Source organism: Rhinatrema bivittatum, chromosome 4 (assembly GCF_901001135.1).
Source record: "Rhinatrema bivittatum chromosome 4, aRhiBiv1.1, whole genome shotgun sequence".
In the NCBI taxonomy this organism is placed as follows: Eukaryota; Metazoa; Chordata; class Amphibia; order Gymnophiona; family Rhinatrematidae; genus Rhinatrema; species Rhinatrema bivittatum.
Window position 1 is genome coordinate 402,074,893 of NC_042618.1, and position 25,361 is coordinate 402,100,253.

The 25,361-nt window shown below is 44.3% G+C and overlaps 1 protein-coding gene across 1 annotated transcript in view; it reads right to left on the reverse strand.

Annotated features, from left to right (window-relative positions):
- Positions 1–18,015: 18,015 nt before the first annotated feature.
- The window catches only part of FRMD4B (FERM domain containing 4B), a 295,281-nt gene continuing 287,935 nt past the window's right edge, over positions 18,016–25,361 (reverse strand). The window contains exons 22-23 of the mRNA XM_029601082.1: positions 23,633–23,768; positions 18,016–19,748 (exon numbers count right to left, since the gene is read on the reverse strand). Coding sequence (XP_029456942.1) covers positions 19,628–19,748; positions 23,633–23,768 — 257 coding nt within the window. The 3' untranslated portion in view covers positions 18,016–19,627. The remainder of the gene's footprint in view (positions 19,749–23,632; positions 23,769–25,361) is intronic.

Below are 25,361 nucleotides of genomic sequence, written 5' to 3' on the forward strand. Positions count from 1 at the left end.
GTTCACGCACGCATGTGCGGGCGGATGGCGTCCTCCACGCACAGGGGGCGAATTTTAGAAAATTATGCGTGGCGACACGATAGCCGATTCCCAGTTCCCTCCCAGTCCGTTCCAATTAAGGAGCGGACTGGGAGGGAACTTCCCTATCCCCGTTCCTACTCTGCCTCCCTTTCCCTCCCTTTTTTTTCCCTTTATTTGATAACTTACTTCAGACCCAGACCATGCCCCCCCGGCCTGCCACTTCTGCATGTATTTGGGGGTTATGCGCGTGGCGCTCACAGGGCCCAGCCCTGAATTTTACGCACGGAGGGCTTTGAAAATTCAGGCGTTAGGGTAGGTTGTTATAAAATTATGCTCCCTAGGTCTACTTCCATGCCTGTTCCTTGTCACAGTATGTTGCCTTAGCTCTGCTCTTCAGCCAAACTGGAGCCACCCCAACCAGCAATTGCCAACTTTATGGTGTAGGTGCAGACAATTTCCAAAAGACTTCATACTCTTCCTTTATGTTTCAATTAATAAGTGCTGCTGCAGGAGCCACACTTGCTTACCGTGGTTCTGTACCTGCTAGTGGTCAGACACAGCCTTTAGAGAAAGCCTAAAAGATGATGGTGGACGGACACAGAGGGCCAGAAACACGCACACACAGTGGCCAAAACATAGTCCCCAATTCCTGCGTGCTGCAGGATCACAGAGCCTGAGCCTGCGGTACAGAAGATGCAAGCCTGTTGCTTCCTTTACTCACAGGCCCACTTTCTGCTAATATTTTTACTGACATAAATTATTGATTTTACAGATACATTCTTTTGCTCAGCTTTTACTGACAGTTGGCAACTTTGCATCTAAATAAAATATTAGTTTTCACAAATATTTGGTCATACTGAATGGCTGTCTTGAGCTTATCTGAGATGATGACACCCTAGACATTTTGCTATTGGATTTCTGCATCCTAAATGAAGGATTTTGCATTTTTTGGATTAAAGTATACTTGTTGCCATACTGATTGTGAGCAGCTGGATTAGATGATGCAATCAACATCCTTCAGCCACCATCTGATCTCCAAACAGAGGTAGGATCAGTGCTTCATGTGTTTTTATATTGCCCATCAAAGGAAGGAGACCTGATTGTTGTTTAGGCTGGCAACCGGGTTGAGCAGCCACAAATCAATAAGGGTATGCAGAGACTTTTTTTTTTCATTTTGATTGTTGTTTTGTTTCTTTTCATTTATTTAAAAGTAAAGTAAAGAACACAGAACAACATTTTTTAAATAAAAGGAAAAAAACACATTGGGCCCCATCAGCGAAAATAAAAATCTCTTCTGGACCCCTCTTTCTTCAGTCCTCCCCACTCCCTTGCACTCTCTAACCCTATTTTCCTTTCTTCTTGGGCAGGAGTAATCCCTAGTCGCTTCCTACCCCACCAGTGGTATGCGAAGAAATGCCAGCACCATTTTGTGTGGAATTTAATGGTGCCAGCCTCCCTCTGCCAACCTCATTTCTAAGCAATACCACCAGCAGGGAAGAGCGAATGAGGATAGCTCCTACTCTCTGAAGAATCTGTTTTCGCAGCCGTGGTGAAAACATTTTTAGAACAAATTGTGGTTGATCTATTTCATTTTAATAACAAACTGAAAGGGAAATTTTGTTAACATTTCCCATTTTGTTTCAAACAAATGCACATCCCTATAAATGAAACAAGCAGAAAAGAATGACTGGAAATATCATACTTTTGATTGCATCAGAATAATACAAATGGAATGAACCGAGTTATCTATGTTGAGCTGACTATTCACTGGAGGATCACACTCACATTACGTTTGATGTACTTTCAAAAAGTGTACCTCCAGGGGCGGATTTGCCTATCAGGGGATCGGGCATCCCCTGGTGGGCCAGTCGCCCTGGTCATATGGTTTTCTCAGCTTCTGTTGAGGGACTGCTGCGGAACTCACTGTGGCCCGAGGGAAGTGTCAGCGCAGCCTGGGGGAGGTCTCGGCGAGGCCATGCAACCTAAAGGAGGTGTCGTGGGGCCGCAACAGAGCCCAACCTGTTTTGGCCTGAGGGAGGTCCTCATGAGGCCCAAGGGAGGTCTCGGCCCAAAGAAAGATCTACTGGCTTGACAACAGGAAGCATCTGATAGTTGCAGGGCTGATTCCTCCCACTTCCCCCTCAGCAGTAAATGAGCAGCGCCCAGACAAAAAGAGGACACGAGAGGTGTGTGTGTGTCTATGAGAGAAAGCACCATCAGGTGTGTATGAAAGAGAGAGAGAGCCTGAATATGTGCATGAATGAGCCTGCATGTGTGTATGAAAGAGAGAGAGAGCCTGAATATCTGCATGAGAGTGAGCCTGCATGTGTGTATGAAAGAGAGAGAGAGCCTGAATATCTGCATGAGAGTGAACCTGCATGTGTGTGTATGAAAGAGAGAGAGAGCCTGAATATCTGCATGAGAGTGAACCTGCATGTGTGTGTATGAAAGAGAGAGAGAGAGATCCCGAATATCTGCATGAGAGTGAGCCTGCATGTGTGTATGAAAGAGAGAGAGAGACTGCATATCTGCATAAGTGAGCCTGCAAGTGTGTATGAAAGACAGAGCGCCTGAATATCTGCATGAGAGTGAGCATGCATGTGTGTATGAGAGAGAGCCTGAATATTTGCATGAGAGTGAGCCTGTGTTAGAAAAGCTCTGTGTTAGAGCTGGGAATTAGCAATCTGTTATCTTCGGTGTGGACAGACTGCTTGGGAGACAGCAATCTGTAGGTATTTGTAGGTGGATCCTTGGACCAGTGGCAGATGACCACGCCCTCAAGGGAAGATCCTGAGAGGAACCACCAGTCAGGCTTAGAGTATGGAGGCAGACACATACTAGTTCTTTTATTAAACAGTATACCAAACCACCAGAGGTGGCAGTAGTGAGATGGAATGCCCAGCTGGGCTGTAGTCCCTCAGATACTGGAACAGCAATCCCTGGAGACTGAGCTGGAGAGAAACTGAAATATAGTGAGTAGGCAGGGTATGCAAAGTTTATGTACTGAACCAGATGGTAACACTGTCTCACAGAAGCCCAGGAGCTGGAAGGTATAGGCCCTCTAGGAGCGCGTACCTGTTCCAGGGAAAGCTCTGAGAGAGCGATGGTAAGGTAACTCACTGAAGTAGTTTGGCAGTAAAGACTTCCAGACAGAAGGGAATTCAGCAACAAGTCCGAGAACATGGGCCCTCGAGGAGCGAGGACCGGTTCCAGACTGACCTGAAAAACAAGAAGAGAGCGAGGCCCCCGAGGAGCAGGTACCCCTGGTAAGTCCGAGGAAGCAGAGTAGCTCAGATAGAACGAATCCTTATCCTTGTCCTTGCTAACTCGTTTTATTTATTTATTTATTTTATTTAAAAACTCTTCTATACCGTCGTTAAGTTAGATAACCATCACAATGGTTTACAGAAAGGCACTATAAAGAAAATTCTAAGTGGTATAGATTACAAATTAAGCATGTGCCATCATAGTACGGTAACATACATGTGTTAGCAAATACTGAGACCTTAAATTTCTGTCGCGGGTGACGTCATCTTCGGGGGATGCCCCCGAGGATCATGCCATTGCTGGTACTTCTGTCAGGGCCGGGCTGCTCGCGCACCCCTAGGCCTCTCAGAAACATGGCGGTTTGCATCGTGGAGCTGATCCGGGAACGCCGGAGAACCTCGGCAAGAAGACGCCGCGACAGCCAATCTTCCCATGGACGAAGAGGGAGGCACCAATGAGGTATGGAGGGCGGAGAGAGGGCGTCGGGCACCAACGGACACAACAGTACCCTCCTTCAAAGGGCGACTTCCTCTTTGGGTACCAGGCTTAGGTTATGAAGGATGTGCGAGATGGAATTGACGAAGCATCTCTTTGTCCAGGATATTGGTCTGAGGCTCCCAAGATATCAATTCGGGGCCAAAACCTTCCCATTTTAGAAGGTAGTCAAAAGACTTGCCTCTCATACGAACATCCAGGACTTCTTCGACTTGTACTCTAAGTCATCTTCTGCATTGGTGACAGGTGGATCTTGAGTTTTGGAAGAATTCACTGAGATGTAGTTGTGGATATCAGCAGAGATGGATGAACTGCTGGGGACGTCTCTGAGATCCTCAGTGGAAATGGCGAAGTTGGGGAATGTCCAAAGCTCACTTCAAGTTGTAACACAATAGTAGATCTTCTAATTTGATGGAGGGACTCCTCAGGTCTTCCACTAGACTTCTGAGAATGAAGTTGCCTCCCGCCCCTGAGTCCACCAGGGCAGGAGTCTGAACCATGATTGGTCCGTAGGTCAAAGAGGCTGGGAGAGAGAGCGGAGGAGATGTCGCGGTATGACCTAAGGACAGTCCTCCTGCAGGACTTAGGCCAGTCCGTTTTTTTGGACGAATGGAGCATGTAGAGACATTATGGCCGGCCTAACCACAGTACATGCAAAGACCGCGTTTCTTCCGAAATCTTCTCTCTTTGGAGGTCAATCGACCGTGACCAAGTTGCATAGGTTCATCTGTATCAGCAGCAGGAACAACTGAATCCATCCGTGGTGCAGAGACAGCACTGGCCTGTTTAAAATCGGGTAACACCCTAGGCTGGAGTTCTTTCACCTTATCCCGAAGCCGGTGATCAATCCGAGTGGCTAAGGCTATTAATTCGTCCAGCGAGTCAGGTGTTTGGCGAGCTGCCAGCTCGGCCTTCAAACGGTTATCCAGGCCTCTGCAAAAGAGTGTCTTGAGACATCTGGGATCGCAGCATATTCCGCTGCAAGAGTTTTAAACTCAATAGCAAATTCAGCCAATGATCTGTTGCCTTGCTTCAAGTCCACTAAAGCAGATCCGGCTACAGACATATGAGCAGGGTCATCAACAATGGATTTAAACAAGTCCATAAATCCTTCTAGGTCCTGCAAAATAGAGTCCTTGCGTTCCCACAAGGTGGACGCCCAAGACTGGGCCCTGCCTTCCAAATAAGAAAGGATGTAGGTAGTCTTGGAAAGAGCTGTAGGAAATAGAGACAGCTGTAAAGCACAGTGCATGCAGCACTGGTTCAAAAAGCCCCGGGTCTTCTGGATTTCTCCAGAAAAGAGGATTGGAGCTGCCAGTGGTACAGCAGTCTTCAAAGTTACCTCCGGTGACTGACCTTCTTGGTTGGAGGCTGTGCCTTGAGCCTTTGGTGTGTGTAGCTGATGAAATGCTGCAGCAAGTTTCTCCAAGGCATCTTGCTGCTCCACAATGCGCCGGGACAGGCCCGGTATGGCATGTAGCGCACTCAGTTGTGCCGGATCCATGGAGTTAGCAATCAGTTAGAAAAGCTCTGTGTTAGAGCTGGGAGTTAGCAATCTGTTTTCTTCGGTGTGGACAGACTGCTTGGGAGACAGCAGTCTGTAGGTATTTTGTAGGTGGATCCTAGGACCAGTGGCAGATGACCACACCCTCGAGGGAAGATCCCGAGAGGAACCACCGGTAAGGCTTAGAGTATGGAAGCAGACACACACTAGTTCTTTTATTAAACAGTATACCGAACCACCAGAGGTGGCAGTAGTGAGATGGAATGCCCGGCTGGGCTGTAGTAATACTAATAGGTTAGGCTGAGTGGTTATTATATCACAGAACACACTACATACAATCTAGTAAAAGCAAAACTTAGTTTACTAAATGTAGTGAATATATGGTATATAACCAACAAAGAGAAGTATCACACAGCAGCACAGCAATATTGTTAGAATTCTGCTGATAGTTAGACTGCGGAGTAGCAATCCATTATGAATGACTCCTAAGAAGGAGGAGTCAGCAATCTTGTAGTGTCTCAGATATCGTCTTGCTAAGGAGTAGCAATCTGTAATGAATCTGATAGAGTTGTGGGTGGATCCCTGGGCCGGTGGCAGATGACCACGCCCCTGGGAGGATATCCCGAGAGGGACCTGTTAGGGTTGTGGACCCTTGGGCCAGCTGAGACGGTGGATGGAATACTGTGAGAACCCACGGGAAGCGTCACAGCTGGGAGACAGCGCTGAAGAGACTTCACCACTGGAAGCCCGAGGTCCCCCCAGGAGGAGCCCGTAGGGACCCGGGCCTCTTGGACTTAGGCAGGACCCTATGCGACCAAGGATCCGGGCAGGTGTCCGAAGAGATGGAAGACGAGGATGGCTGGGCCCAGGAGGCCAGAAGAGTCTTCATCCTCGGAAGCCCGCTACTCCCCCGGGAGGAGCCCGTGAGAGCCCGAGCTGCTGGGACTTAGGAGAATCCTTTGGGCCAGCGAGTACCGGATACCTGAGGTGGTGGAAGAAGCCGAAGTCGGAGTCCAGGAGCGGAGCCGGGTCAGAAGCCAGAAGTCAGAGATCCAAACCAAAGCCAGGGGCAGAAGCTGAAGACAGTGTTGTGGGACGGAGCCAGGTCGGAAGCCAGAAGTCAGAAGTCAATACCAAAACCAGGAGCGGAAGCAAGGAGGGGGTAGAGAATAGCAATTTCCACGTGGCGACGCATCAAGGCCTTTCCCAGATCCCTCCTGGTTCACTCCAATTAAGGAGCAGACTGGGGGGGAACTTCACTACCCCCTACCCTAACCTCCCCTCCCCTTCCTCTCTCCACCCCACCCCCTTTCTTCTATCTTTTTTTTTGTTGTTTATTGCTCCAATGGAACAGTAGGAACTTGTGCGTGCCTTCCGATCCTTCCCTGGTACAGCGGCAAATAGCCGCTGACTGGCTGCCTCCATCCCTGCCCCCCCTGGAATGCCCCTTCCCGTTTCCTGGACCGCCCCTTTAACTGGGCACAGCACTTTGGCGCGCAACAGGGGTTACATGCAAGGCTGGGCCCCTTTGAAGATGTGCGCAGCACGTGCAAGGCCCGGCCACATGCGTAACCATTTTTATTTTGGGGGGGGGGGGGATTAAAATTTGGCTGTAGGTGTCTATTTAATATCTTATATTTAGAAAGCAAAAAGGTCTTTTGCTGTCCTTGGATGCAGACAAAGCATTTGACAGAGTGTCTTGGCCATTTATCGTTGAGGTATTGGCACGCATGGGTATTCCAGAACAGTTTGTAGCATGGGTTCTGGCAATGTACATAAGAACATAAGAACATAAGAAATTGCCATGCTGGGTCAGACCAAGGGTCCATCAAGCCCAGCATCCTGTTTCCAACAGAGGCCAAACCAGGCCACAAGAACCTGGCAATTACCCAAACACCTAGAAGATCCCATGCTACTGATGCAATTAATAGCAGTGACTATTCCCTAAGGGGTAGATTTTAAAAGAAGCGCGATCAGCCTACTTTTGCTTGCGCATCAGACTCAAGCAAAAGTACGCTGGATTTTAGTAGATACGCGCGGAGCCGCGCGTATCCACTAAAATCCTGGATCGGCGCGCGCAAGGCTATCAATTTTGTATAGCCTGCGCGCGCCGAGCCGCGCTGCCTCCCCCCGTTCCCTCCAAGGCCGCTCCGAAATCGGAGCGGCCTCGGAGGGAACTTTCCTTTGCCCTCCCCTCACCTTACCCTCCCTTCCCCTACCTAACCCACCCACCCGGCCCTGTCTACACCCCCCCCCTTACCTTTGTCGGGGGATTTACGCCTCCCGGAGGGAGACGTAAATCCCCGCGCGCCAGCGGGCCTGCTGCGCGCCGGGCCGCGACCTGGGGGCGGGTACGGAGGGCGCGGCCACGCCCCCGGGCCGTAGCCACGCCCCGTACCCGCCCCCAAAACGCTGCCGACACGCCCCCGCAACGCCGCGCGCTCCGGCCCCGCCCCCCGACACGCCCCCCTCCGAGAACCCCGGGACGTACGCGAGTCCCGGGGCTCTGCGCGCGCCGGGAGGCCTATGTAAAATAGGCTTCCCGGCGCGCAGGGCCCTGCTCGCCTAAATCCGCCCGGTTTTGGGCGGATTTAGGCGAGCAGGGCTCTGAAAATCTACCCCACAGTAAACTTGATTAATAGCAGTTAATGGACTTCTCTTCCAAGAAATTATCCAAACCTTTTTTGAACCCAGCTACACTAACTGCACTAACCACATCCTCTGGCAACAAATTCCAGAGATTTATTGTGCGTTGAGTGAAAAAGAATTTTCTCCGATTAGTCTTAAATGTGCTACTTGCTAACTTCATGGAATGCCCCCTAGTCCTTCTATTATTCGAAAGTGTAAATAACCGAGTCACATCTACTCGTTCAAGACCTCTCATGATCTTAAAGACCTCTATGATATCCCCCCTCAGCCGTCTCTTCTCCAAGCTGAACAGCCCTAACCTCTTCAGCCTTTCCTCATAGGGGAGCTGTTCCATCCCCTTTATCATTTTGGTTGCCCTTCTCTGTACCTTCTCCATTGCAACTATATCTTTTTTGAGATACGGCAACCAGAATTGTACACAGTATTCAAGGTGTGGTCTCACCATGGAGCGATATAGAGGCATTATGACATTTTCCGTTTTATTAACCATTCCCTTCCTAATAATTCCTAACATTTTATTTGCTTTTTTGACTGCTGCAGCACACTGAGCTGACGATTTCAATGTATGTATGTGCGCCCCAGAGCACATTTAGTGGTGAACGGTCATTTATCCCCTTTTTTTATGATTGCACAGGGCACTCGTCAAGGATGTCCCTTGTCTCCTTTGTTATTTATCTTGGTTAGAGAATCCTTGGCCAGGAGTGAGACTTGGCAGTCGGGAGTATGTTATCTCCTTATATGTTGATGATGTTCTTCTGTATCTTTTGGGACCTGCATTGATTAACCTTCTCCAAACCTTTGGGAGTCTTTCGGGATATAAAATAAGTTTAGATAAGTCTGAGCTTTTTTTCTTACTGGTTGTATACCCCCCATCCCAGGTGATCTTTCTGTTTTTTGCCATTCATGGATGTTTCAAACATATAGGGATTTTTATTACTAAAGCGCAAATTATGGTCCTGTGGTAAATCACATAAAAGAGGATATGCTTGTGTGGGGGACCATCTTTCTATTTCCTGGGCGGGTAGGATAAGCCTACTTAAGATGAATCTTTACCAAAGCTGTTGTATTTATTTCAGCATCTTTCTTGTTCAGTCCCTGCCAAGGTAAGATCTTTGTTGAGTTGCATAAGTTGATGGCCAAATTTATCGGGAAAAAGCACAAGGCCCGGGTGAAACTTGGGCGGTTATGATTGTACTCCCTAATCTGCTGTTCTATTATTGAGCTTGCAGATTAGTTTGTTTACATGATTGGCTTCGTGGGGGCGCTGCCCAGTGGTTGGTCTTGGAGAAATTACAGGCTGAACTGGTTAATTTGGCTATGTTGCCTTTTCTCCCTCTTGGGTCCCCTGTGACTAGATTGATCTGTCGTTTAAGTCTGTTAGCTCATACCTTGTCCATCTGGGGGGCAAGTCAACAAATTTCTGGATCTGGATGAGGGTAAACTTTCTCCCATTGCACCTCTGCTTGAAAATCCCATTTTGTCCAGTTCCACTTTTTCTCCAATTTATAAGAACTGGAGGGATAAAGGTTTGGTCTTTATTTCTCACTTGTGGGAAGATGATTCTTTCTTGGACTTCTCTGATTTAATGGAGGAATTTGATCTAGCTCCAAATTCAAGGGCCATTTTTCTGAAAAGACGTTTTAGCTCGTCATTTTACGTTGATTGACCCATTGAGACCCCTGAAGGGTGTGGAGCTTTACCTGATTAACCCTGGAGCTAAATGTAAGGGGATAACTATGGTATATAAAAAGTCTTTTAAGGGATGGATATGGTTCCTTTACAGCACCCAATTTGATTGCAAAGTGGAATTATGATTTGTGCTTGAATTTGGGAACACAAGTTTGGAAAAGTATCTGGATCTTGGCTCACCACATTACTATTTGTGCTAGACGTACAGAAGTTATGGTTAAGTTGCTCCACAGAACATATTGTACATCTGTATATTATTCTAAGTTTCATTCTGCTCTGAGTCCTGGCTGTTGGTGGGGCTGTGGCCCGATGAGCACATATATACATATGTGGTGGTTTTGCCCGTCCATCTATCAGTTCTGGTTGCAGGTGACCCAAGAGATATCTGACATCCTAAATATTCCAGTTTATATTACACCTTTGCTGGATTTACTGGGTAAATGGACAGCATCACTTATCCCTCAGAAATTTCATAAATTGGTTGGACAACTGTTACTTGCTGCTCATTTTACAGTTGCAACTTTCTGGAAATTCCACCTTACTATGGCTCATTGGAAAGTGCAAGTGCGTGATGTGGCTGATTTGGAAAAGCTTCGGCTTGACTTGGTTGGGAATCATTTAGGTACAAACAAGTGTGAGGTGTTTATCATCAATATTTTGGTCATTCTGTATCATCTTCTTTGTAATTCATTGTATTACAATGTCAGTAACTTGAAATTGTATTGCAAGTTTGTTACTGAGATTCAGTAAGGGCTGTACTCATCTTCTTTTTCTTGTTTCTGATGATTGCCAAAAAATTATTTTTGATAAAGTTATAAAAAAAAATATTGCTGGGAAATATGCAAAATGATGGGTGGCCTTCTTCGCCCAGGGCCACCATCATCTTAAAGGCCACCAGCAGCTGCCCAAAACACCCCCTGTGTAATATTCTTCCCTGGGGGTGTGGGTAGACCCCCACCCACCTCCGGGGCCTCTAAAGATGGCACAGCAAGGGAAAAGGTTTAAAAATAGAATAAAAAAGTCATGCAGCTACATCCTATGCCCCTTCCCAAACTCACCCTTGCCAATAAAACTAACCCCTCTAGTCCTAACCCTCCCCATCCGTCCGTCCCCCCCTCTGATCCAACATCCCCTGGTAGAATGAACTCTCCCTCCATACCTTTGAATAGGTCCCTGGTGGTCTAGTAGGCATCCTTGGTATCTAGTCGGTTTCAGAGTGCCCCCTAGATTCCGGGCCAGCTGGAGTCCCCTTCAGGTAAAAAAAAATAAAAAATTGTTCATACTTACCTGAAGGGAAATCCTGGAGAATTCTAGAACATCCTGAAGAGCCTGTAATGATAAAAAGTTAACACAAAGAATTAGATTTTCTTGAATTAGGTTGAAGTTATACCCCTTGTTCTCCTTAAGAAAAACTACATAAGGAAAATACTTATCTGGTAGTATTTTGGTGAGAAGTAATCCCTGTAAAGGAACTTTTATTCAAATTACTGTGTTAAAAATTAGAGTGAGAATAAAATATAAAAGGTTGTTTTGTTCATCAGAAGTAAAATATTTCTCATTGAAAATATTGAAACAATTGAAATGTTTATTCTGTATAATAATTAAACGTTGCTAGAAGTGAAGAACCTGAAAGGTTATCCATTTGCTAGCAAAATAAAACTATGAATTTGATTAGAGAAGTGCCTTTGAGTTCATTTTTCTATTTTAACAGTGAAAATACTCTGGGTGTTTGCACTATTTCCATAACATCTTTTAAAAGTGGAAACGCCAATAGCCTAACCATCTGGCTACCAACATGATAGTGCCTGAAGTAGTTTTGTGCCCAGGGGTATTTAGATTACCTTACACATCTTAAATTTTGATTAAATATTCCTTATCTGTAAAGGGGTGATTTTCAAACAGCCAGCGTGGTTGCAAACTATGTAGGTGCTCTTAATGAGGGTAACTTTGTAACAGTGCGTGAAGGGCTGAAGTCTGCATCTAATTTGCCCTAATTTTCCATTCCAACCTTTGCGCATAAATCGGCTTTGAAAATTAGCAGAACCTTAGCGCAGCATAGACGTGCACATTTACCCCAACTAGAGAGCAAGGGTAAATTATGTGAACATTTCTGCACAGACTTGGAAAAATTGAAAGTACGCGCAGGAATAATCTCCTTGCCCTTAGAAGTACCTGTCTGTAGTACACACAGAAGCACATACAAAATCACTTCTTTTTTTTTTTTAATTATTTCTTTATTGAATTTTCATTTAAAAAATTTTAAACAAAATTTCAAATAAGTAATACAGAAAACCATATTTAACATTCATATAATTATATAAATCAAAATCAAAAAGGTATTTTTTCTCATATTACATTACCTATAAAATGGGGGAGACATAGCATAACATTATTCAAAGAATATTTATCAATCATTGAGAGAGAGAGACGAAACAAATTCAACTTTGTCCTTCTTGACTACTTCCTCCATTCCTATCTTTATCTGACATAAAAGTCTCTAGATGTAATCGGTCTATGAAACTGTATTTCTTCCCTTTAAATGTAATAATACAAATTGCAGGATATTTCAAGAAAAAAGTTGCACCAAGGGTTATTACTTTACTTTTTAAAGAAAGAAAATGTTTCCGTTTAGCCTGAGTGGCTCGGGACACATCTGGGAACATTAGAACCTTTTGTCCACAAAAACACATATCTCTATATTTAAAAAAGTCCCCAAACGCTTTATCTTTATCAGATTCCAATAACATTGAAACAAATAAAGTAGCCCTCTTTTGTATAATGTCAATTGACTCCTCTAAAAAAGTAGAGACTCCAATCGACGATATCTCCGGATTTTCCTCCTCAGGCCTACCTACTTTCTTAGAAAAGTAGAAGGCCTTAGAAAATACAGGTAAATCTGTCTCCGAATAGTGCAAGATTTCTCTAAAATATTTCTTTAACATTTCAGCTGGAGATAGGAGTCTGGTTTGAGGAAAATTAACTAATCGCAAGTTTTTATATCTAACCAAATTCTCGATATTCTCCAACTCTCTACGAGTGGATAAACTATCTTTGATTTGGGCAATCCCAGTATTTTCCAATAGTTTAATTTTAGATGTTACCTTGCTCATATTATCCTTCAAACTGACTACTTCTTTTCTCTGCTCTTCTATCTGCTGTTTATTCACATTTACAGTTCCCAACACAGACTCATTCATTTTTGAGACATTATTATTAACAGTAGCCATCAATTTCCATATATCTGTTAGGGACAGATTATCAGGAGGATCCAGAGGCCATATCTCAGGCCTTATTGAATCCCCCGATCCTGTCCCCGTTGCCATAATTGAACCACTTATCTGATTCTCTGAAGGAGTTGAACAGTCTCTTCCTCCAGGTGGACTGCTCGCTTCTAACTGCAGAAAATCATCTGGTATTGATGGTTGCGGTTGTGGTGGAAGTGAAGGTCCTTCACCAGGACTAAGAGAACCAGAAAACTGATCCTCTATATTGTCCTCTCGTGGTGACTCAGTCATTCTTACGACATGACTGTCCATGGGGCCCTTGGATGTTATTGGCGATACTGGGAAAGATTTTAATTTCCTTTTCCTCCCCATTAAATCCTATGGGGTACTCGGGATGGTTCCTCCAGTCGCTTTGGCCAAACAAACGGAGAAAAGCCTTCTCCCACCTTCTCCGGACTGAGCCGGACAGAGCCGCGCGCCCCTTTGGCGGCGCGCGGCTTAGGCGGGGCGCCGTCTGCTGTCTGAATTTATACAGCAGACGCCGACTGCTGACGTCACTGGTGCGTCTCCGCCGGGTCTCTCCAAACACGTGATGTTCTCTCCGGTTTCGCTGTTCCCTCCGGGTCAGTGTGGTAGCAATTCTCCGGTTTCAGAGCGCCAGGGGTCAGTATCAGATGGTCTTTCTCAGTCGGGGGCGTCTCTCTCTCTACTCCCACGCTCCCCGACTACCTCGAGTCTGCTGTCTGAATTTATACAGCAGACGCCGACTGCTGACATCACTGGTGCGTCTCCGCCGGGTCTCTCCAAACACGTGATGTTCTCTCCGGTTTCGCTGTTCCCTCCGGGTCAGTGTGGTAGCAATTCTCCAGTTTCAGAGCGCCAGGGGTCAGTATCAGATGGTCTTTCTCCGTCGGGGGCGTCTCTCTCTCTACTCCCACGCTCCCCCACGAAATCACTTCTGCTGTACTTTTGTACCTACAACCCCGCCCCTTCCCCTGGGTAACTGTCAAAAAAACCTCATTTACGTGCAGACAACGTGAACACTTTCAAATATTACTCCTAATGTGCGTAACTTTAGGAACCTTTCAAAGAAATACCATGTGGGGCGTTTCTCTTTGAAAGTCAGCAAGTGCAAAGTACACATAAAAAATGACACATACTTTGTACCAGATACATTTTGGGTGACAAAAAGGGGAAAAACAGCGCACATTCATTTTAACATCATATGTATGCGTGCTGTCCCCCGCACTCCACTCTTCACATCCACCAGGATCACCTTTTAATGTGGCTGTGAATACATGTGCACCTTTACCCACATTAGAGGTGTACAATTTGTGGTCAGGCCATTTTTCTCCAGATAAATGCCTTTGAAGATTGCTTTCTCAATTTAACACTCCTTCCCACCCCACTCTTTTTATTTTAAGTTATCTCTTGCTTAGTCATTGAGGCCCTGATGTAATATAGCACGTTAGACTGTTAGTGCATGCTCCCGACTCATGTTTTATGCGCATGGGGTAGATTTTAAAATAAGCGTGCATGTACGCCTGATTTTATAACATGCGCGCGCAGGCGCGTGCATGTTATAAAATCCGCCGAGCTGCGCTGCCTTCCCCTGTTCCCTCCCCCCTAACCTGACCTTCCCACCCCTTCCCCTACTCTAATCCCCCCCCCTAATCCTTTGTCTTACCTTTTGCACCTGCCTCCGGACAGGCACAAGTTGCACGCACTGGCAGGCTGCCAGCACGCAATCCTTCGACACAACGGCAATGGCCGCTCTGTCAGAGGCCTCTGGCCCCGCCCCTTTTGTAATGCCCCGGGACTTACAAGTGTCCCGGGGCTTTATGCGCATCGTTGGGCCTTTTAAAAATAGGCCCGGCGCGCGTAAGACAGGTTACGTGCGTAACCTTTTGAAAATCCGGCCCATACTTTTTAGCAACACACGTACACAAAATCATGTTTTGCTGCACACAAACCATGGTTATGCTCCTAAAACATGTTGTGTGTGCATTAACCATGATGTAGGAAGGCAAAACATGATTTATGCACAGAAACCATGTTCTGTGCCCCTGCCTTGTGGTTTGTTGACATTAAAGGAGATTTATACACATTATTCTTTTTTTTTTTGCACATTTTTGGGTCCTGATGCATTTGGACTTTATTAGCTTACTGCATCAGGAATTAACATTTTTTTTATTTTTTTTAGCAAGCGTGTTAAGAAAAATTTGTGCTTGAAACACCCTTTACTTCTCAGTTACAATCATTTAGAAAGGACCAGCAGATGGCACTACATGGCCATTTTATTTCTGCCATTTCACTTTGCTTTGTAGATCTGCATTGGTGGTTGAGTTTACAAGTTAATTAGGAGAGGAGTCTTTGCAGTTAGTTTTATTCTGAAAAATAATGATACAGACTTTCAGATACTTGAAAGGTTTTAATGCTCCAAAGACAACATCAAACCTTTTCCATTGCAAAAAAATCAGAAGAACCAGGGGTCATGATTTAAAACTCCAGGGAGGAAGACTCAGAACCAATGTCAGGAAGTATTTCCTCACGGAGAGGGTGATGGATGCCTGGAACGCCCTTCCAGAAAAAGTGGTGAAGACCAAAACTGTGAAGGATTTCAAAGGGGCGTGGGATAAATACTGTGGATCCATAAAGTCTAGAGGATGTGAATGAAGAGAAGAGGCATGGGGGTAGCTTGAGGGAATGATGGCTACTACCTGGAGATGAATATCCTTATTCAATAATGCGAATCCAACATTGATCTATGCTTCAACGGCAAGAGGAAATGTGGAAAAAAGAATTTGCAACCACGTAAAAGCAGGGGAGTAGCTGGCTTGTTACGGCGGTTACTACCCCAAACCAAAAAATACCTGATACTTCACTTTCAATGCAAATCCAGCATAACTCTCTGCTTCATCGGCAGGGGAGCAAGACTGATACTTCACTTTCAATACATAGCCAGCATGGCTCTCTGCTTCAACGACAGGGGAGATTGAAGAAAGGTTGACCTATATTCAGGCAACAATCAACAAGGACTGAATTACATAGTCTGAATAAACAGATCATGTGTGGAGCTTGCTTATTGCGGTGGTTAATACCCCTAACTAAATTAAGCTATTTTCCTTAGATACAGTTCCAACACTGCTCTCTACATTAATGGTGGGGGTGGAAGGGAAATAGAATTAAAAAAGGTTACTAAGAGCCAAGAGAAACAGATAAGTATGTGAGAGAAAAAAAAGTGCGAAAGCTTGCTGGGCAGACTGGATGGGCCGTTTGGTCTTCTTCTGCCGTCATTTCTATGTTTCTATGAAAAGCAGTAGAGACCAGCACATCCTTTCATCCCAGGAGTAACTTTTGGTGCTACTACCGCTGGAAAGGCCACTTTTTGGTGCTACTACAGCTGGAAAGGCCACTTTTTGACTTGATGGGCATATAGATTTATCTCCCATACTTGAACCCCTCTCCGAAGACTGTAAGCATCACCTGGCGATAAGCAACAATCTCAGACAGGTTACTGATGGAACTATGAGGCCGCACTGGGTAAAAGCTTAAAGTCTCCAAGACCAAAAGCACTTTTCCAAGTCTGCCCATTTACTGCGCTGCAATTAACTTCACTGCTGGCCGAAGCATACAAACACAGAATATGATGGTAGGTGAAGAACGCAAGACCCATTCACTCAGTCTGATTTACTTCTTCTTGCAATGCCATTGATCCCAGGTTCTCTCCAGCTTTCTCTTCACTTCTCTACAGCTAAAGAATCCTCTGTGCTTAGCCCATGTTCTCTTAAATTCTGTTATTGTTTTTTACATCCACTGGTAGCAGCTGCTTCATGCATCCTCCCTATTATGTTTTTAAGTTTAACAATATCAAGAAAATATCTTGTAGGGAAAATGGTTTCACAAAGTACGAACAAATTCTATAATATACCTTAGTATTTTCTATATACTTCTCTTTAGCCTACCTCCTTGATTCTCTTCTTCTAGTCTACAAGTCTACAACTTGCTTTTTCTTGAAAATTTTTTTTTGTGCATTTATACCTTTGCGGTATTTGATGTTTTTACCATATTCCCTCCTTTGATATAATATATATATATATATATATATATACACACACACACACACACACATATACATACATACATTCCTTAAATTTAATTTTATATGGCTTTAAAATGAGACACTTCAACAATAACGTGTCCTGTAGGTGGCTCAGCTGTTGAATTAGGGCCCTGCATGTCTTACTATGGAAATCAATTCAAGACTTTGCTTTGCTAATGCAAGCGCTTGAGGATCCTTGGAATGGGTACAAGACTCTTGAACAGGCAGTAGAAGATTCCACCACTCCCACAGAGCTTATACTTTCAGCACCTAAACCAGGCTTTTGTTTGGACCAACTCTCTAGTAAATTACCACTACTAAAACATTGATATAGTGCTACAAGGTGTACCCAGCACTGTGCAGATACACGTAGGAGAGAGTCCCTGCTCTATAAAACTTACATTTTAGTCAAGACAAGATAAAAGAAGTCTTTGGGGAGAACCACAGATACAATCTGAAGCCTGAAAGGTGAAGTAATAGATGGAGTTCAATTAAGGACAGAGACCACTTTGAGCAAAGCTGCATAAAAGTGAAATCTTATGAAAACAGTCTATATAAGTGGGAAAAAAATGGGTGTAATTTTGGGCCCAGCCAGCAAATTTTACAGCTGCGCTTTCTTTTCTAAAAACTAAAATAAGAACCAGAGAGTAATTAGCAGGTTTAAAGTTCTTAGCAGTGGGAATTCTTACTTTGAGCCAGCATCTTCAGCTGCGGCAGATCTTTTTTGGTTTGGTGTCCTATCGATACCATATTTCCAGGGCATGTCAGGGGATCCAAGAGGATCCTGAAATGGGGAATCCTTTTTGGGATTCATGTATACACGCGGTAGTATGCATTCTGGAAGGCAGGCTCCAACAGCTGTGTCCGGAACTACTACTTCAGATGTATTTACATAAAGGAGAAGAGCACTCAAATTCATCTGTTGCCATGGGTAATGCACAAACATACACAAAGTACAGAATAATTTTAGGTAACATGCTTTTATTCTCCGCCTATACAAAATAGGCCTCAAACTTCAGAAACAGATTATGAAAAAGGGCTTTTCTTAGATGTAGGCTATACAAATATGAAAAAAGAATAAATTATTTTGTGGGGTTTTTTTTTTTTTTAATTTCAAATCTCAATAGTACAAATGACTAAGGACCAGCTTAAACAAATTCAGTATTGTGTATATATATCTATCTATATTACATGCTTTGGAGTGCAGGTAAAAAATATTCTAGCAAGTGTTGTTGAGAAACATCCTTACAATACAGTGTGAACCAGAAATAACCTTAAGTAGAAAATGTTTTTCTATTTTTTATAAAAGCACCTTTTTATGGATTTCTGAAGCACAACACAGCAAAGCATCCTTATTTTGTAAACTGTAGGCAAGAGAATCTGGAGGTCATGGTGCTCGACTGGGTACCAGGACCCTCACAGGTCTGAGCTGTGTGAATTCTGTTCCCTCCTCCCAGCTGCTGCAGTCTGGAATTGCAGTTCCATAAACCCAGAATCACAATCACAGCTCAATTGCCAAAGACTTTTTTTTTTTTTTAATGTTTGCTTCCAATGCCCATTATTGTAAGGCACCTACATGGTATGTTCTACGTCCACCTTAAAAACACTGGCCACCTTAAGACAACAAGTTGTGATAACAAAAGCTTCTCTTTGCGTCATCTGTTTAAAATTAAAAACAGCAGAGGGGTATTAAAACAGAAAACTGACCAGCAGATCTGTGCATTCCATATGAAAAGCTTTAAGGTCATCTGGATAATAAATTGTACCTTAGACCAAGGGTGGCCAACTCTGATCCTTGGAAGCCACAAACAGGCCAGGTTTTCAGGGTTACAATGAATATGCATGAGATAGATTTGCATACTATGATAGCAGTGCATGCAAATCTACCTCATGTGTATTCATTGTGGATACCCTGAAAACCTGGCCTGTTTGTGGCTCTCAAGGACTGGAGCTGGCCACCTCTGCCTTAGACAGTTCATTATACGTAAGACTTGTGTTTTACTACACCTTACTATGTAAATTAGTTCAAAGCAGTGCTTCATACTCTTAAAGATGCCATCTACCATAATATAAATATTTATATATTTACATGAATCTCTTCCATAATGGCATTACATGCTTTCTTGGGACTAGATTGTGCTGCACTTATAAATACGCGCTCTTGAACATGATCTATGCACATTTCAGCTCAATCTAACACCCCTATTATCCAGCTCTCCTTGCAGGGATGCTCCACAGCGGACATGCATCCGCCGTGCATTATTCTTCACTGGCTTCGGTTCCTGCCCCCTTGGTTTCCTTCTCCAAAATCACAGCCATTAACTTTGACTTGTGCTCAGAAGACTTCCAGTAATGTCCAGGAGCGAGTTTCATTTCACAGTTTCGGATTTGCCTTCGGCGCCTCTTAGAAAAAGTGCTCACTTGGTCTGTTTAAATGCTTGGACCAAGTGCTCTTCCTTCTTGCTGAGATGAAATGCAGCTTGGTCTGCTCTACATTACGATTGTCCCAACTGCAATGGTCATTGTCTCTAGTTATCTGCCATCTCGTCTTCTGCTCACAAAAGGCCCCTTCAATTGTTTTTGATTGTTCTCCTTTCTACTGATGCAGAAGCAGACTGGGTGAGGCACGTGAGGAAGAGGATTGGACAGCTCGGCCAGAGGAAGACTGGCAGCTACTTAAACCAACGTCCCTGGTTTCGAATCCTCATGCCACAATATCTCCTGATCATTGCTCAGTAGGCCATCTTCAACCTGGCCGCTGTCCGGGTCATCCAGTTGGCCTGGCTCTGCGTATTGTCTGGAAAGGAACAGAATGCAAAGTTATAACCTGTGAAGTTGCTGAAAGAGGGCACCTCAGCACCAGATCTACAGGAAAATACACAATTGAAAGCAGTGAACAGAGGATTTCCGAATTTCATATTAACGGTTCTTCATTTCTGAAGAGCTAGGAATGTATTAAGGTCACTCAGAATGAACAAAAAAATGTGAAATTTGCTCTGAGAGCATGAAAGGATACATACATTTTACAAAAGCTAAATACCCTGCTCAAATAGCTGACTTTAGAAATCCATTTATTTGAATTACATACAGAGATTATCATACATTCTGCATTTAATCAATTTCGCCCATACAACTTGGAAATAGATTTTCAGCCAATTTTGAAACTGTAAACAAAATGCACCGTGAAGAAAGGTAAGCTGAAAATCTATAGGAACAAATGGGCCGTTTGGTCTTCTGCCGTCATTTCTATATATGAACCAATTATATGATCAGACGTCATCAGGACAATGTTCAAAGGGATTTATTTAGGAGTTACCAAATTAGAAAACTGCTTGAGATGAGCAGCTAAATTTAGCTGCGTAGTTTATAAGATGACAAAAAATAAAATTATGGAGTCCATTTTCAGCTGCTATCTGGCTAGTAAAGTTAGCCAGATAAACATATCTGGCTAACTTTGCAGGGACATTCCGTGGCACAGGTGCGGGTGCACTGCTGAATATCCTTGGCTATCTTAGCATTAGCCGGATACTTCTCTGGCTGACTTCAGGATTATCCAATTGTGTTAGCTGGATAATACTGAAAACTTGTGTTTATTCAGCTATGATAGCTGGACAGCTGACTCTGTCCCGGAATGCATCCACCCCATCCCCTGAGTTAGCTGGATAACTCGGAGCTGGCCAGCACGGTAAGATTTTCAAATCCCACCATTTGTTCAGCTAAGTCCAAGCCTAGCTGAACAAATGGTGCTGAATATCAACCTCAGCACGAGAGCAAAGAAGGGAATCCAGCGATCACTAGGGAGCTGGGTACTGCTGTTACTTTAATAGGTTAAATAAATCAGCAAATCAAAATGATCAGTTATATAAAAATCCATTCTTGACCAAGTACTGGATTATCTTCAAATCGACACTATTACTCAAGTCGGGTATTACTGAAAGTGATGAATTAAGAAACAAATGTTGCTTTGAAAACGTGAGCAAAGTACTAATGGATGGGGGGGAAGAAGGGATAATGTTGGAGGGAGGAGTGTCATCGCCACGTTTTGCCCAGGGTGCCATTTGTTCTAGAGTCAGCACTGGTCATTGGGGCAGAGCCACTCCTGGGGGAATTCTGCACAGAAAAACTTACAATTCTGCAAATTTTATATTTATTTATTTTTATATACTGACATTCGATCTGGCAAAATATTGGTCAAAATAACACAATTTACATGACAGTCTTTAAGTAATTACATTTTAAATTAATACAGAAAAAAGTTATTACTTAGAGATGTAGAATTTTAAATATTTTGAGCAGAATTTCCCTAGAAATTCACTGTAAGAGTGTCCCTTCCACTCGCTCTCCTTACTCCCCTGGCCACTTTGCCCTCTCAGGCCCCAACTCCTCCAGCTGCCAGTATCTCTCTCCCCTCCACCTCTAGGCTCAACCCTTTCCACTCTTATCGCCAGTCCCAGAATTTGACCCTGTTCTCAATACTGCCCCTCACACAGGCTCCCTCCCTCCCTCCCTCTCCCTCTCTCTCACACACACACTCTCATACAGGGCCCTCTCTCTTGCATACACACCCACACAAGCTCCCTTTCTCTCTCACACATACATCCTCACACAGGCTACCTATGTCTCTCTCTCACTCACGTACCTGTTCACACAGGCTCTGTCTCACACATACACAATCCCTTCACACAGGCTAGCACCCTCACATACACACAAGCTCCCAATCTCTCACACACATACACACTCTTTCACAATCTCCTCATATAGGCTCCCTCTCTCTCTGAAACCCACACTCAAGCATCCCCCTGCCACCCGCTCATTTACCTCCCATGCTCTCTCACACCCCTCCTGCTCTCACCCTCCCCTCATATAGGCTCCCTCTCTCTAAAGCCCACACTCAAGCATCCCCCGCCCCCCGCTCTCTTACCTCCCATGCTCTCTCTCACCCCTCTCCTCATATAGGCTCCCTCTCTCTGAAACCCACACTCAAGCATCCCTCCCCTTACCTCCCATTCTCTCTCTCACACTCCCCTCCCCCACAACCCCTCCTCTCATAAGGCTCCCTTCTCTCTGAAATCCACTCAAGCATCCCTCCCTTACCTCCCATGCTCTCTCTCTCCCCCTCCCCTCTCCTCTCACACACACACACTCTCACCGGGGCCTTCCATCTTTGCTGCGAGCAGAGCACACTCCGTTCGTGGCACACGGGGCCTACCATTTTGTTGCGAACGGCGCACTGGGGCCTTCATCTTCGCTGCGAACATCCACGGCACACGCGGGACGCACTCCGTTCGCACATACCGGGGTCTCCTCTGCTATTTTCTGCGCAGAAAATGGCAATTCTGCGTGGGGGGGGGGGGGGAGGAATTCTGCGCAAATTCTGTGCTCCGCAGAATTCCCCCAGGACAAGGCAGAGTCCCCTGTACGTATGCATAACAAAGCTCTTGCTGCCACCCCAAAACTCCTGCATTCTAAAGGCGATCACCTAAGTCTGCCTAATAGAAGAGCTGGCTCCGATTAAAAGATATCAGAACCTGCACAGATTCCTATAGTTACAGTATTCAAAATTCACCACAGCAACTGTGACTTTTGTACTACTTACTCAGATTTACGCTTACTGTATTGCAAATACAAAAACCTTTAGAAAGTCAGTATAGGGCATAGACACATTTAAATGCCTTCAAGGTTTCTATACACAGAAGGTTTTAGAACAAAAGGTCATGGGATGAAGGTGAAAGGGGGTAGGCTCAGGAGTAATCTTAAGGGAATATTTCCTCAAAAAAAATGCTGGTGGATTCATGGAACAGCCTCCCAGTCGAGGTAGTGCAGACGAGGACAGTATCTCTGCTACTTCTGATCATTTGTTGTTCATTATTAAGATGCAGTGAAACAATTACTACCAGAAATCCCTCTCCATGACACAAACTGTACCAAAAGAAAGGCTTAGGAAATTTAGGATGTGCTCACTGGAGGAGGGAAGGAATGGGGAAATCTCACATATTCGTCACACTTGATTGTGGTGGGGGAGGATGATAATTCATGTATGTGGGGGGAGGGTGTTGTAACAAATTGCAGGGAGAGGAGTATAAGGGGAAACATGAAAAGATACTTCTTTGCTGGGAGTGGATTGGCTTACCAGCAGAAGTAGTGGCAACCAAAGCCATGACAGAATCTGGAAATGCTTGGGACATGCAGAGCATGGTGTTGGGAAACTGGTGTTGGTTTGGGCAATGGTAACGTACATGCTCATCTTCCCAGGGTAGTAACCACAGAGAAAATCTCATACCTGGGCCAGTGGTCTTTAGTCGCCACCATTTACTGGATTATGAAAATTTTACATTATTACTTTTAAACAGCACCCATCAGTTTCATCTCATTATAAAAAAAGAACCTACTCATTTGTTCCCATAGAATCAATACATCAAGAGTATATATTCAAATAAAAAAAAAATGCAACAACAAAACGAATTGCTTCTATACCTACATGTTAAAGCACAATTCACTATGGAGAACGAGAGGAAAATAAATACAGAAATGGTCCTTCTGGAATGAATCAGAGCAGTTTCTGCTATGGACAGGTCTTCTCTGTGCATCACCTGTCTTGGAACTGCAAAGAGTTTTGGCGTTTGCAGAAGTCTGGAATGCAAACCCGTCAGACAAGCAAGTTTGGCTGCAATCTTTCCTCACCTGCTCGGTGGCAACAAGGTGCTATAGATGCTAGAGTAGCAGCTGGTGTAGGATGGCTGAGATAAAGTATCATAATCCGAAAAGCCAAGGGTGCTGTTCTGGCTCCTCTGGTTTCCAACGATGTATGTGGAAGACACTAAAATTAGAAGGACAGATGAGCGAGTTATTTTTGTGCCTCAATGAAGATGTCCTTAATGCAAATGGCAGGCCTCTGGAAAACTAGAGGCTGTTTCATAGAAAATCTGTTCATACTTCTGATAATAAACAGGTGAGTGAGCCCTGAAGTAGATTGCCATTTTCTTTACCTCCCTATGAATCTCAAGTCCCTCTGAGAATAACCACATGGGTGCTCTTTATTCTGCTCTGCTCCTTCCCGTCCTTTTATTAATAATTTTATTTTCCTTTTTGACAATGCGTTTTGTAATTTTAACCACTGATATTTATTTTGTTTTTTTATGATGTGAACCGTTGTGATGTGTCTTTTCGAGCGACGGTATGCAAAACTTTTTAAACAAATAAATAAAATAACCACGGGAACCTTTGAGAGAAATCTCAGCTCAGAGAAGGCAATATATACTACTACTACTTAATACTTCTATAGCGCTACTTGATGTATGCAGCACTGTACAAAAACACATGAGACAGTCCCTCCTCTGAAGAGCTTACAATCTAATATACAAGCAGATTACTGGAAAGAACATGTAAGCAAAAATCTGGCAGAGAATTCTCCTATTGCAATCCTAAAGTTTAGCAACGTATACAGTGTACCTTGTTACTGGTGACTACTGATTTCTGAAAGAGCCAAACTTGATCACTCTCATAAATCTGAATGGAGGCTGACAACATTTCGGTTAGATCTGAAAGAAGATAGGTGCTGACTTCTACGCTATGGACCATGCACTTTTCAAAAGAAACCGGATTCCTGTGCCCGCAGCTGCAACTTTCCTGTTTTTCAACCTTAAATTCACAGTAAGGAGAGCAGCCACCTAGGCTCGATTTCTTAAGATAAAATTCAGATCATCATATTCAAAACACAAAGTAAAAGTATCCTTCCCCTGCAAAACACACACAGCTCCACTGCTCTTAGCAATGCAACACCAAACCAAGATGAAAGGAAATAAAAAAAAAGGGAATCCCTCTCCAAGCTCAAACAGGTTGTACTTTACCACTTGCAATGGATGCGTAAACCCATCACTCAGCACTACAATTCTCCTGCAGACAGGCAGGTTAGAGGGGGACATGCAGGTACTACATATTCCTAACTCGGGGGCATAGTCACCCACTAATGGGTGCTCTATTTAAGCTGTCTGGGAGAGTCTGCAGGCAGGCCAGGTCAGGTCAGGTCTCCGCAGGCTGCAGGAGGGAGAGAAACCAAGCTCCCAAGGTGTAAAGTGGGATTTAAGCTTGCTAGAAGGCTGTGAAGGAAGATCTGTGGGAAGTGGACAGTAGCTTCCATGTAAATTGCAAACTGCTTGGAAAATACCCTTAAAGAGGCAATTTGAAATAAAAACTGAAATTGAAAAAAAAAAAAAAAAAAGGTTCATCAGTGATTTTACAGACAAGGAATCTGGAGAAATCTGGGCAGGCAAACGCTGTCCCGTTACTCTAACAAAATACCTAAAATCAAATCTGGCTTCAGCAAGGGGAGGGGATTAATTTCATTCCCGATCAGGTGTCATTAAATTTTAGATTTTTTTGTATAAATTGGAACATTTTATTCAAGTATGGA